This window comes from Bombus huntii, unplaced genomic scaffold, assembly GCF_024542735.1.
Source record: "Bombus huntii isolate Logan2020A unplaced genomic scaffold, iyBomHunt1.1 ctg00000145.1, whole genome shotgun sequence".
In the NCBI taxonomy this organism is placed as follows: Eukaryota; Metazoa; Arthropoda; class Insecta; order Hymenoptera; family Apidae; genus Bombus; species Bombus huntii.
In genome coordinates this window covers 1-15469 of record NW_026099390.1, presented here as the reverse complement: position 1 = coordinate 15469, position 15469 = coordinate 1, and the positions used below count along the sequence as shown (strand labels likewise).

The window sequence follows — 15469 nt, the reverse complement described above, 5'->3', positions numbered from 1 at the left end:
CCTGCAAAATTCGAAATCCTCAAAACCTTCAATAATTTGTTCATTTCAGTGGAAACTAAAATATCTCTTTATTGACATTTTTTCGTATAGAAGAACACAGTTCCCGTCAAAATCATTTTTTCGCTACTTTAATTCTTAATGAATCAAACAAATTTCGACATGTACCTAACCAAGTATTAATTACACCGAATCAATGAATGATTATGCCAGGACTTGAAATATTAAACTTGCGAGTATCACGAATTTCTACTCAGAGAAGGTGAAACGTAATATGGCGTTAGAAAAACACTATTCGTCTGCCAGGAAGAGATAACTGCATCGGTATAAACATTAAACTGAAACCACAGATTCTACACGCGTTTGCCTTTTTCAGGCATACATCACTAATGTTACCTGAAGATAAATTCTCGCCTACGCTTTCTAATGCTTTACGCTTCACTCACTCTCTCGTTGTCATTACTTGAATACAAACACAGAATAGTATTCTTCCCTAATCTTCCAGAAGAACAAAAATGATTTTTAATAGCGATACGTTACAATTTATAATCGTACGTCTATTACAACCTGTTGTTTTTATTTTAAAACAAACAGAAATACATACCTTATCCAAACATCAACGATATTTTATCAACAAGTGACGGTTATTATATCAACTGAAATTTTGTGGTATATTTACTTAACACGCAAAATAACAAGTCATCTGGTGGCACCAATTGATATCTACTTTTATTTTATGCATTTCATAGTAAAAGATCATTCGCATTTATATATTAACCCAAATATAATATAATCTTAAACCTAAATTTACTAATTGTGGATATTTATTGACAGATGGTAATTTAAAAATTCATATCCATACTCCTTCCTATTTTGCACATTTTTTTGTTTTGAGAGGAGAGGAGAATGCAGTTACGCATAACTAGGTACGTTAGCGCGCGCCTGGATTATGCGGGACTTGGCAAGATGATAGCACCTCTACCCACCAAAAAACCCCTCCTCTGTCTCTCTCCTCTGTCGGTACAAGAACCAACCCTGGAACCACCTCTCGGCATTACTTCAGGGTTGGTCTTCTTACTGAGTGTACCTCTCATCTTATTATGATCTTCTTCTAGTTAATCCTCTCCTTCTTCTCTCCATGTTCCTCTCCTTATCTTGTCTATCTGATTGAGCTATCATTTTCTTTCGGCAAAGCCCTTGGAATCTAGCCCAGTTCTCCTCGCTATTGACGACCACGTCGATTACGTTATTGGTTGCCAGTATTTCGCCTACGTAATTATCCAACAATGTACTTCCATTGTCCCATCTGGGGCAATTGAACAACGCATGCTCTGCATCTTCACCTTCGACATCACAATCCCAGCATCTTGGGTGTGTCTCTTTCCTAATCGTTCTCTATTAAAAATGCAGGCGTCGTCAATCAGCTTTCTGGTCCAATTATCTTCTCTGCAATAGAGCTAATCTTCCCTTCATCTTTTATTCGATCACTATCGACATCTTCGGAATGTTATTGTTTTTCCGTATTGCTAGGGCTTTGACACATATCGGTGTGGCATAAAGCACCACCGACTCCCGCACTCCGTAATAGTTTCCTAACTGAGTCGGTGGGCCCATTGACGTTCGGCAACGATGTCCTTGTCACAGACGAAATTCGAGCAACTGTATATAACAAACCGAAATTCCGAACGCTTTATCGCGTGTGACCGTCCGGTCAGCACCCGTTCTCAGCCGCCTGAGTGGCATTCGATCACTTCAGCCGTTCTCCGAATTTTACACTAAGTATAAACAAAACCTTCTCCCACTCCAACGATTGGAAGAATATAAATGCTCCCTTCAAAATCATTCAGTCAGTCTAATAAAAAAATTCTTAACTAATCCAAGTATCGAAAGTGTATCATCGCGAACCGAAAAAATTGTATAAATTGAGTAAAAAATAAAAAGAACTTAATCTCCTTTTCGGAAATTAACAAGTTCCTTATTTTTACCTTAATTTTACACGACATTTTTGGCGATCCGTGCCAGGATCTATTCACTTCAGTGCAAACGAAATTACGATTTCGGCGTACGCGCATCATTGAAGATCGAAGGATCAACGGACCCAGTGCGAATCTTTGCTACTACGAAGGCCTGCAGCAACTTTCAACGTTCCACTACGATGAAACTAGACGAGAGGACTACGGTCAGCGCAGAGCAACCCTACGAATAAGATTCGGAATCTAGAACCAACCAGAGAGGAAACATCCCTGAGACTCCTCAACGGTCATAGCTACTACGGTAAGCTGAAAATCTGGATTCATTTTCACGATACCGTGTGAGAAAACCCAGTTTCTCAAGCGCTTCGAGTCCAAATAGCAACAGTAGTTCAGACTCAATAAGCTCAATTAGAATCATGCCCACATCACGAAAAGACAAAGTCGAAACTATTGAAACCGTTTCTACAAACGGAGGTACGGACAATTCGATTCGTGCCATACTCGACGTGATACAAAAACAAATTGAAATTCTTGCGCAACGTGTAGAAGAGACACAACGGACGGCCGACAGTGAAAATAAGAAGCGTGCAGCGGAAATAGAACTATTAGGCAAAAATATCTCTAAAATAAAAATAGGACGCGACGCTACTACAGAACTAGGCTCCCTTATTACTATGGACGAATCTGTTGCCGCGAGAGATAGAACTTCCCCACCATGCGTTCCAATTCGAACAGAAGAAGGCAACCATCCCTCTTACGAAGACCGTCCACCGCAATTCGCCTCTCCGAGCTTACGGACCAAAGACGCGATAGTATGTATTCCGCAATTAAACGGTGAAGACAATATCGGAGTCGAAGAATTCATACGCGAAGTACGCGAATTACGAGCCATGTGTAGCGAACCCACGCTATTATTAAAAACGATCAAAATCGGGAAAATCGCGGGTAAAGCCGCAATGGCCATCTGCAATATACCGATATACGAATACGGACACCTGTACGATGCCCTAAGACGAAACGTAGCCACCCAAGACTCTGTTAGAGAACATCAAGACCAGCTACGCGAAACGAGACAGCGTCACGACGAAAGTGTGCAAAGTTATATCATCAGGTTCCGCAGAGCACTCAATAAGTTACAATACAGTATAACGAACGAATACCGTGACGAAATTACTAGACGAGCTATGAACGACAGGATTTTAAAATACTCCGTGATCGATTTTATCCGAGGCCTGAAAGGCGAAATAGGACAATTACTACTCGCCAATCCACCATACAATATCCTTGAAGCCGAAAAGAAAGCCACCGACATCGAGCGATTCTTCGGGGAAGATCGAAATCGACGACCAAAACCAATAGAACGATTACGACTCCCTGAGCAGCAACGACTAACAACCAATAATCCTAATCCGATCACTAAAAAACCAACTCCAACACCCAATCCAATGCCAAGAAGCTTCCGACAAACCGAACAAATACCACTTGCCCAAAGGACACAATTAAAATGCTTCAAATGCAACCAGATCGGACATGTCTCCAGTCAATGTAAAAATTTTCGAACACCCAGCCAATTTCCGAGACCACCAGCAGTCCACAATCTCGAGACACACAAGGAAGAAATAGAGAAACCAACAGACCAGACCTACGAATTAACGCCACAACGGGAAGACTACCCACAGTACTTTTACGATCCGACGGACAGCGACATAAATTCCTCATTGACAGCGGAGCAGGAATTAATATACTCAAGCGAAGATGCGTATTACGACCAAGAATAACAAAAGAACGGAAATTCTCGATGGGACACTCTAAATTTGAAACCAACGAACACGCTTTGATAAAACTATTTGGCAAAACTCTAGAATTTTTTGTGGTAGAAGACAACTTTCCAATTATAGAAGACGGCATATTCGGTTTGCCAGCCCTATCTAAATTCCAATTTGAACTCTCGAATCATTATTGCAACAGGAAAACGACGTACCTCCAAAACAAGCAGTGTCAAAAACAGTCTACCTGGAAGGAAAACCGACAACGATATGCTTTATCAATTGTGGTGAGTGCCCAGCCAAAATGACTAATTTTATCGAAAATTCAAATACGTACGATCAAGTCTCCACGTTTAAAGATATAGTTAGACTTTCGCATATAGAGAAAACCCTCCGTGAACCAATCGAAAAGATATTGCTGTTCTACCTCGACGTATTCAATCTAGAGACCGACTTATTACCATGCACTAACCTTGCTAAACACACAATAACGTTAAAAGAAAATAAAATCATTAACACAAAATCTTACCGACCGCCTGAATGCCATAAAGAAGAAATCAAACGACAAATGGACGAAATGCTACAAAAGAACATTATAGAACCATCTGATTCTCCTTACAATTTACTAGTCTGGGTAGTACCAAAAAAGGCAGACGCCTCAGGGAAACAGAAATGGCGAATTGCAATAGACTTCAGAAAAATAAACGAACTAACTGACCAGGACGCATATCCATTACCTGACATAGACGACATACTATCCCAACTAGGCAACGCAAAATTCTTCTCAGCCCTCGATTTATCCTCCGGATTCCACCAAATCCCAATGGACATAGACTCTAAAAAGTACGCAGCATTCTCCACACCACAAGGACACTATCATTACAATAGGATGCCATTCGGTTTAAAGAATACACCTGCAACATTTCAACGCATGATGGATACCGCGCTAAGAGGACTCATAAATAAACATTGCTTCGTTTAAACGACATTATAATATTCGGACAGTCGATTGAAGAGCACAATAGCAACCTCGCGATAGTATTGCAACGCCTACGCGAACTCGGACTCAAAATACAGCCGGACAAATGCGAATTTCTCAAACCAGAATTAGAATATCTTGGACATATAGTAACCGCCGAAGGTGTAAAGCCAAATCCCAAAAAATTAGAAGCCGTTAGCAATTTCAAACAGCCACGTAATCCCACAGACATCAAATCGTTCTTAGGACTAGCAGGTTATTACCGTAAGTTCATAAGAAACTTTTCTAAGATCGCGAAACCATTGACCGAACTTACAAGAAAGGAGACATCATTTCATTGGACAGATAAAACCCAGGAAGCATTCCAGACATTAAAAGACAAACTCTGTTCATCACCCGTACTAAAATTCCCAGACTTTGCGAAACCATTCACATTAACGACTGACGCCAGTAACGAAGGTATAGGTGCAATCTTATCACAGGACGGACATACATGTTGTTATATCTCGCGAACTCTAAACCCACCGGAACGAAATTATTCCACTACAGAAAAAGAACTTTTAGTAATAGTATGGGCCGTGAAACGCCTCCGACAATATCTGTTAGGACAGAAATTCCTCATCCGAACCGATCACCAAGCACTAAAATGGTTACAGAATTGCAAAGACCCCTCATCACGCTTGACGAGATGGCGACTAAAACTAGAAGAATACGAATACGACATAGAATACACGAAAGGAAAAGATAATACTGCAGCCGACGCACTATCTAGAATACATGTTCTGACCAGACGACGCGAAAATTTGAACATAGAACTCGATAAAAAATATCACGATTGGGAAAAATCTACCGACGCGTTACCCAAAATTCTCAAAATGACTCCGAACCGTAAATCTTTCTATCAATTATCCAAAACAGAGCTAGGAAATTACGACAGAATCGAATGGTTAACTAAATTAAACGAAATTATTCATATAAACGAAAAGATAGGTATAGGCGACGACAGTTTCACAGAGACCGAAAAGAACGCGATCAAACAAATTTTATTATTCCTGAACGACACTGTAAAAGAATTAAATTTTGCATGGGAACCAATTCAAACATATAGCGACGAAGAAATAGACGAATTATTGAAAGAAAATCACGATTTAGTAGGACACCCCGATATACAAAAGACATACGACCGCATTCGTGAACGGCACAGAGTACCAGATTTGATGAAACGCATACAACAACATATAGAATCATGCGACACCTGCCAAACATCTAACACTACACGTATCAGACCGCGCGAAGAACCTTGTATCACCGACACACCCCTCGAACCAAACGATAAAATTGCTATGGACTTATTAGGCCCACTGAAAAAGACGAAAAAAGGCAATCAGTACATTCTATCCATACATGACGAATTGACAAAATACTTAATACTCGTACCACTAAAAACTCAGCAAACGGAAACAATTTGGAACGCACTCTTGAATCATTACATTTACATCTTTTCCGCTCCAAAAAAGATATTAACTGACCGCGGACAGAATTTTATATCTAGTTTAATGCAACAGTACGAAGACGCGTTCAAAATCAAACATATCAAAACGACATCCTTCCACCCACAAAATAACGGATCGTTAGAACGGACACACGCAGTAATAACAGACATGTTAAAATCGATGCAGCGAAATTCGGATGAAGAATGGGACGATCAACTTAACTTTGTATGCCTTGCATATAACACAATGATACACGACTCTACTGGTTACACGCCATTCGAACTCACATTCGGACACCAAGCCAATCTTCCCTCCACAATATCCAAGAATCCCCAACGCACATACGCAGACGAAGTCACGTTCCGCAAAAAGGAATGGGACTCTAGACTCCGACACGCTCGCGAAACATTGATCAAAAGTAAACAGCGATATCAGCGCGATCAAAAACGTAAAATTATAAAACCTCAATCAGTTTTCAAAGAAGGAGACTCCGTTTTAATACATAACGATCATAAAAGGCATAAACTTGATGTGGAATGGTTAGGACCGTACACGATTGATAAGGTATGTACTCCATACTATCTGATTCAAGACAAAAAGATACACGGTAATCGTTTAAAACCTTACTTTCCAGGTCGACGCTCCTCTTTGCCGGAATAGTATCCGCGCAAATAAATATTACACCATTAGAAGGAAACTCTGTATTCGTAGAAAACATAGGAAAAGGATATTTATACAGCGACACTGCCAATGTAATAGTAGGATTAGACACTAGCGACATATACGAACAGATAAGCGCAATAGAATCATATAAATTAACAATAGACTCACGTGCAATCAGCAAACAATACGTCGAAGAGTTAGGCGGATTACAAAATCGCATCAATAACCTAAAACAACTCGCAAAACACTTGAAAGCGTTAACACATACCCGGAGCACACGAGGTCTGCTTAACATCATAGGTTCCGTATCGAAAAGTCTGTTCGGGACTCTCGACGATGATGATCTTACGCTCATAAACAAAAATATGGACAAACTATTCGATGATAATAATAAAATCAAGACCATAATAGCTAATTAAACAGCACTTATTAGAAAAATTGTAAACTCAGAAAACCTAAACCACTTAGAGAGATCATATAGTGATATATTAAAATTACAACAGCAGGCAAATATCGATAGATCTATGCTTAAGATAATCATGAAAGTCGGCACCGCGATGCAAACTTTACACTTCCAATTAGATGAAATAGTTAACGTCATGATATTAGGCAAACAAGGAATAATTAGTCCACAAATACTTGACCCCAATGAATTCATAGAAAATTACGCCAAGGCAATAGGTAGCCAGATGTACAACACCGCGATTTCTGCCAAAACCGAACATTTTCAATTCATACTCGACATCGGTGATCTTAAAATCTTCACAATAGATGACAAAATATTTTTCAAAATCATAGTACCTTTAGTCTCTAACACAGAATGGAACATATTACAAGTATATCCTATGCCGAGTAAAAGAAATGGAGTATTTTTGGCTCCAGTAGTCGAACATCAGATGTATTTAACTTCAGGTCTTTCATTTATAAACGCTGATATCGAGTATTTCAACAAACTTTGTAAGAATCGAGCCGGAACCACTATATGCAAACAAACACTACCAATCCATGACAGAAATTCAAGAACCGATTGTCGCAGCGAAATAATAAATTTCAAACCACACATTGAACATTGTCAAATAACTGTACTTAAGATTGAAGACATTAGCTTTATACCGCTCAAAACTAGCAACTGTTACATTGCGATACCAGCAAATCCGATAGAAATAGACACAATTTGCCAAACGAAACATACCTTACAAAAACTTGACAAGCCTTCCATCATAAGAGCTAACACTTCTTGCGATTTATTGTACAAAGACGAACACATGCGTATAGGCGAAACAAAAAACGAAGTCATATACGAAATCAAAACAAAAACCCTAGCGCTCAAAACAAACGATAGTTTCACTCATCTATTAGATAAACTCCAGCGAGCACCGAAAATAATAGATAATTTACAAGGCTATAAAACAACGATCGATAAAATAGGCGACGAGATAGAAACTCTTAATTTCGAACACAGAATTAAAAATATACAGTATTGGGGACTAACCACGCTCCAGATATTAGGGTACATAGCATTAGGCATACTAGGTATATATGGATTAAACAAAATAGGGGTATTCAAATGCATCAGGAAATGTATACCGAACAAATAATGTATCAATTTATTTTGCTGCCGAAATGAAACTGTAATCAACAGCCACAATGCGACAGCCCCACCAGTACCACTCACCCTGGGCTCAACACCCAACATCTATATTCCAACCAACACATACCACTCAGATGAAGAGGAGGAATCAGCTGTAATTTTCAAGCCACGTCAAGTCCGATTCCACAAAAGTCTTCTGAAGAAAACTTGAGGGATCAAGTTCAATCTAAGAAGGGGGGAATGTCACAGACGAAATTCGAGCAACTGTATATAACAAACCGAAATTCCGAACGCTTTATCGCGTGTGACCGTCCGGTCAGCACCCGTTCTCAGCCGCCTGAGTGGCATTCGATCACTTCAGCCGTTCTCCGAATTTTACACTAAGTATAAACAAAACCTTCTCCCACTCCAACGATTGGAAGAATATAAATGCTCCCTTCAAAATCATTCAGTCAGTCTAATAAAAAAATTCTTAACTAATCCAAGTATCGAAAGTGTATCATCGCGAACCGAAAAAATTGTATAAATTGAGTAAAAAATAAAAAGAACAATCTCCTTTTCGGAAATTAACAAGTTCCTTATTTTTACCTTAATTTTACACGACATCCTAATCGCTCCTATTAGGGTATCAACCATGACACACACCTTTCCTAGATGTAATGAGAATTTTCTATTATTGTCCTATTGCACCCCAAGATACCTAACCTTCTATTTAGTCATCAACAGGTACTTGCCCATATTGACGTCCTTGACCTTGTGATACGATTTCCGGTAAGTAGAATCACCTCCGTCTTGTCTTGAGCTAATTTCAATCCAGTTTCGGTACACCACCGATTCTTCTGCTACTTCAATATCGGGCCTACCACCAATCGTGGGACTCCTCTGAATTTTCCTACTAGGCTTAAAGGGATCACCTTCCTCGTCTCCCCTAGTCTTCGGTGCAACCGATATGGTGACGTTGTCACTTATTCTGATGTCCGACACTATCCTTGGGTTTTCAATACTAACCGCCAACCTCTTGCTATTCGCCTTTGCGCCAGTCGCTGTTACTGTACAAGGGGGTGCCTGGGGTTCCACCTCCTAGCCAAAACCGTTCGAATGTATCCAATCATAACCGAAAGAACTCGCCAAGTCGTCAACAAAAAGCCAGTATAATAGAAATAAAAAATATATAACGAATAAATAAATAAATAAGTATCTAAGAGCAAAACATAGTTATATCCTCATAATTAAATATTATCTTGGAAATTTCTACACAGCTACAATAAACTAAATCTATCAAGCTAAATTTATATAACGCTAAAATAAACTAAATATATCAAGCTAACGCCTGCGCTTCAATAAGAGGCCTGATGATACATACGCAGATCACCGCATGTATAAATAGATAATATAGTAATAAATAAATAAACAACCAGCTAACTAAATAAATAAATAAATGAATAATAACTAAATAACTAAATAATAAATAAACCAACATAACTAATAATAAATATTAATAATAAATAAGTAAATAAATAAATAATATCAAAACAAATAATACATAAATAATCAACCAATAGTTAAATAAATAAATAAATAAATAAACGAGTAAAGTAAATAAATAATATAAATAAGAAACGCATATACCTGCATTCCCCAACCCACACGACGCCGCGTAACTCAAATAAAGCCTCCACGTACGCAGCACCCGTCATACTTATTTATTCTTATTTATTCACCAAGGAAGTTTGACTCGAGTGGCGAAATAAATAAAATAAATAAAATAAACGATATATAACTAGAACTCTGGTCGACCCGACTTTATTTCTTCGTAATAGGAACTTAAGTCGAGCCGGCCGTACATACCCTAGTGTGCTGCCCGTAAGGTGGCGACGCCACACATCGACGCGACAAACCACCTCGCCTGCGCATCGTTCGGCACCACGCGTACGTCCTGCCACTACCATTACAATAATGGCGTCAAATCTATCCACGTGCGCGTCTCGATATTAAAGAAAATCGCGTATTTCTTGTATCTCACGTTGTCGCGCAATGCGAGTGCTACATCACATCCAGTAATACTCAATAACAATTCTTACCCGCTAGTATAAACTCTACGGCGAATACAATCCTCTCCACGCCACGCAGGTGCTCGCCGAGCCCCTGTTTGCCAGCAGGAGCCCGAGACCCGCTGCCCAATCGGTAAGCGTCCGTCCCCGAGAGTTGGTCCTGGGATTTCCCCATTGCATCGAGTGGGCATTGAAGTCCCAGAGGACGAGTACCTTGCGGGGGAGGCATCTCCCGACGCACTCGCCGACCCGTTCCAGGAAGTCCCTGTACGCAGCCAGGTCGATGTTGGGGGAGTCGTATACCGCTACCACCATTACTCCACTCCCGTATGGTCTGGAAGAGCAGATCTTGCGCCCTTCTCGACCTACAGAGATTGCATTGGAGGAGGCGCTTGAACTACTCGGTCACCTCTATGGCCTCCTCCCGACCATCTGCCGCTGCTGCTTTGGCGGTTCTCCCTGGTGTCCTTTCCGCAGCTGCTGGCTCGCGGATTGATCTCCTCCTCTTGACTTTCGGGGGGGGGGGGGGGGACATTCCGCACCGCCCATCCTGTGATTGGCGGGCGTCCCGAGCGACTCGCACAGGGAGCACTTGGGAGCAGAGGCGGGACAGCCTCTGGCGCGGTGTCCGCTTCCGCCGCACCTGTAACACAGGTGCCATCGATCCTTGCTGGACACGCATGTTGCGCGTACGTGCCCCACCTCCAGCACCTGAAGCACTGCAGGGGCCGCTTCGGGATGGCTCGAATCCTCGCGGTTGACCAGCCCAGGGCTATTTTCCCTGCCTGGGATACTTTCCGGGCTCCTGCCACCGGGCACTTGATCCAGGCAGACCCTAGGCCACCTCTGCCGCCGTTCTCGCCGACCTGAACCTCCGCGCAGCCGCATCCTGCCGCCGAGGCCAGTGCTTTCCGCAGCTCCTCCTTCTTGACCGAGATGTCTATCCCGGTATCTCGAAGCTCCGCTATCCAGGTAGGCGTGGCGACTCTCACCGCAGTTGCGTCTAGCGCCTCGGCCAGACGCGTCGCCAGCAGCGTCGCCAGCAGCGTCGCCTTTTCCCTGTTCCTGTCTCCAGGGAATCTGATGATGATGGCGCCCGTCATCGCCTTCTTCATCCCCACCTGCTCCACGCCGAGCTCCGAGAGCGGGACCTCCGGCTGCCTCGAGGACGTCGGCGTACGACATCCATGCTCCCTCGTTCAGCGTCAGAGTCACCGCGGATGTTCGCGGTGCGCGAGGGAGCGTGACCGCCTTGGGTGCCTGCGACGGTCCTCTGCTTGTTGCGGCGGCGCTCGCTTTCGCCGCGCCTGTCGTCCTGGGCTGGGATTGCTGCTGGCGTATCCTCGTCGGCGGTGCCACGTTCGCCCCTTTCCTCGCTGTCTCTCCTCCAACGGCGACGGCTGTCTTCCTCTGATTTTTGTTCTTCCGTCTCTTCTTCCTCGCCTCTACCACTCTCCACTCCCCACCCTCCTGCTCCCTCGGGAGTGTAACGTCAATTCACATCAGAGACCAGGCCACACACCACGGATAGGATGGCACCCAGATGTCTGCATATCCTCCCTCAATAGTCTTAGAGTAATGTTGTCTCATCGAAATTTGTTACTTTTCATCCAAACTCTAAGGTAAATATATTAAATTAATATACACAATGTATCCGGTTGATCTCAGACCACACATATATTTCGAAATTTATTTTTTATTTATGCCAAATTTAAATATATATTATTCGTTTTATATGATTAACAAACCATTCCTTATTCAAGTCAACTATATAATATTTTCTCTATTGTTGTGCATCTTAACTCTTATCATTCTAGTTGAAATTATAAATATTCGATTCAATTGCATTTTGTTCATAATCGAAGTGCCCCAGGATCAATGGATATTCGACGTGGAGACCGAATACTAGTTTTCTTGCCATTATTTCACGGTTATGCGTTCGGAATGATGAATACGGCAATAAGTTGCGGTGCAGCTGTGTACATAATGGGAAATTTCGAGTTAGAAACGTTACTCAGTTCCGTAGAAAAATACAGAATTACGCATATACCATTGGTCCCTCCAGTTTTAGTTGGTCTTGCGAAGCATCCAATGGTGCCAAATTACGATTTCAGCAGCGTGAGAGAGATCGTTTCCGGTGCGGCACCGCTTCCGCCGGATGTAAGTTTTTCGTCCAAACTACCCAACGTAATACGTTATAACGTTATTCTATAAAACGTAATACGTTATAACGTTATACCATATAACGTAATACGTTATAACGTCATACCATAAAACATAATACGTTATTACGTTATTCTATCTAACGTAATACGTCATAAAGTTATGCTATATAACGTAATACGTTATTACGTTATACTATATAACGTAATACGTTATAACTTTATACTATAAAACGTCATACGTTATAAAGTTATACTATATAACGTAATACGTTATAATGCTACACTACCTAACGTAATTCGTTATAACGTTATACTATATAACGGAATACGTTATAACGTTATACTATATAACGTAATACGTCATTACGTTATTCTATATACCGTAATACGTTATAACGTTATACTACCTAACGTAACACGTTATAACGTTATACTATATAACGGAATACGTTATCACGTTATACTATATAACGTAATACGTTATAACGTTATACCATATATCGTAATACGTTATAACGTTATTCTGTGGAACGTCATACGTTATAACGTTACACTATATAATGTAATCCGGTAGAACGTTATACCATATAACGTAATAAGTTAGAACGTTATTCTCTTAGACGTAATGAGTTATAAAGTTATACCATATGTCGTAATACGTTATAACGTTATTCTGTGGAACGTCATACGATATAACGTTACACTATATAATGTAATACGGTATAACGTTATACTATATAACGTTAAACCGTTATAACGTTATTCTATAAGACGTAATACGTTACAACGTTATACCATATAACGCAATACGTTACAACGTTATACCATATAAATTAATACGTCATAACGTTATACTATATAACGTAATACGTTATAACGTTATACCATATAATGTAATACGTTATAACGTTATTCTATAAAATACAATACGTTATAACGTTATACCATATGACGTAATACGTTATAACGTTATTCTAAGTAACGTCATAAGTTATAAAGTTATACTATATAAAGTAATACATTATAACGTTATGCTATATAACGTAGTACGGTATAACGTTATACTGTATAACGTAATACGTTACAACTTTACACTATAAAACGTAATATGTTATAACGTTATTCCATATAACGTTATACTATATAATGTAATACGTTATACCTTTAAACTTTAAAACGTAATACGTTATAACGTTATACCATATAACGTAATACTTTATAACGTTATTCTGTGTAACGTCATACGTTATAACGTTATTCTATGTAACGTCATACGTTATAACGTTACACTATATAACGTGATACGATATAACGTTATACTGTATAACGTCATACGTTATAAAGTTACACTATATATCGTAACTCGTTATAACGTTATACTATATAACGTAATACGTCATAATGTTATACTACCTAACGTAATATGTTATAACGTTATAACGTTATACCATATAACGAAATACGTTATAACGTTATACCATATAATGTAATACGTTATAACGTTATTCTATAAAATGCAATACGTTATAACGTTATGGCATGTAACGTAATACGTTATAACGTTATACCATATAACGTAAAATCTTATAACGTTATTCTATACAACGTAATATGTTATAAAATTATACTATATAACGCAATACGTTATAACGTTATACCATATAACGTTATACGTTATAACGTTATAGTATATAACGTAATGGGTTATAACTTTACACTATAAAACGTAATATGTTATAACGTTATACCATATAACGTTATACTATATAACGTAATACGTTATAACGTTATGCCATATAACGTAGTACGTTATAGCGTTATTCTATGTAACGTCATACGTTATAACGTCACGCTATATAATGTAATACGCTAGTACGTTATACTATATAACGTAATACGTTATCTATGTAACGTTATAAGTTATAACGTTACACTATATATCGTAACTCGTTATAACGTTATACTATATAACGTAATACGTTATAATGCTACACTACCTAACGTAATTCGTTATAACGTTATACTATCTAATGTCATACGTTATAACGTTATTCTATCTAATGTAATACGTTATAACGTTATACTATACAATGTAATACGTTAGAACATTATACCATATAACGTAATACGTTATAACGTTATACCATACAATGTAATACGTTATAACGTTATTCTTTGAGATGCAATACGTTATAACGTTATACCATATATCGTAATACGTTAAAACGTTATTCTGTGGAACGTCATACGTTCTAACGTTACACTATATAATGTAATACGGTATAACGTTATACTATATAACGTAATACGTTATAACGTTACACTATATAACGTAATACGTTATAACGTTATATTATATAACGTAATACGTTATACCTTTACACTGTAAAACGTAATACGTTATAACGTTATACCATATAACGTTAAACTATATAACGTAATACGTTATAACGTTATACCATATAACGTAATACGTTATAACGTTAAACTATATAACGTAATGCGTTATAACTTTACACTATAAAACGTAATATGTTATAATGTTATACCATATAAAGTTATATTATATAACGTAATACGTTATATCGTTATGCCATATAATGTAATACGTTATAACGTTATTCTATGAAACGTCATACGTTATAACGATATATTACCTAACGTAATACGTTATAACGTTATACTATATAACGTAATACGTTATAACGTTATATTATATTACGTAATACGTTATAACGCTGTTCTATGTAACGTCATACGTTATAAAACTATGCTATATAAAGTAGTACAT

The 15469-nt window shown here is 39.1% G+C and overlaps 2 protein-coding genes across 2 annotated transcripts; one reads left to right on the top strand and one right to left on the bottom strand.

Moving 5' to 3' along the window:
* Window positions 1–8542: 8542 nt before the first annotated feature.
* Window positions 8543–10144, bottom strand: LOC126877323 (uncharacterized). Its single transcript, XM_050640132.1, has 4 exons — window positions 10092–10144; window positions 9197–9542; window positions 9051–9112; window positions 8543–8614 (listed from the first exon to the last, which is right to left on the bottom strand). The coding sequence occupies exons 1-4, from the start codon at window positions 10095–10097 to the stop codon at window positions 8543–8545; spliced, it is 486 nt and encodes a 161-aa protein (XP_050496089.1). The 5' UTR covers window positions 10098–10144.
* Window positions 10145–12077: 1933 nt separating this feature from the next.
* Window positions 12078–12727, top strand: LOC126877333 (uncharacterized). Its single transcript, XM_050640141.1, has 2 exons — window positions 12078–12135; window positions 12379–12727. The coding sequence occupies exons 1-2, from the start codon at window positions 12092–12094 to the stop codon at window positions 12725–12727; spliced, it is 393 nt and encodes a 130-aa protein (XP_050496098.1). The 5' UTR covers window positions 12078–12091.
* Window positions 12728–15469: the final 2742 nt, after the last annotated feature.

Bases quoted from the DNA above. Each gene is read 5' to 3' on its own strand.
- LOC126877323 (XM_050640132.1), bottom strand. The intron at 9,113-9,196 runs GCAAGTACCTGT...CATTACATCTAG, and splicing joins GGTCAAGGACGTCAATATGG to GAAAGGTGTGTGTCATGGTT. The intron at 8,615-9,050 runs GTAAAAATAAGG...TGAAAATTACAG, and splicing joins GGATGTCGTGTAAAATTAAG to CTGATTCCTCCTCTTCATCT.
- LOC126877333 (XM_050640141.1), top strand. From the start codon at position 12,092: ATGTTGTCTCATCGAAATTTGTTACTTTTCATCCAAACTCTAAG. The intron at 12,136-12,378 runs GTAAATATATTA...TCATAATCGAAG, and splicing joins CTTTTCATCCAAACTCTAAG to TGCCCCAGGATCAATGGATA.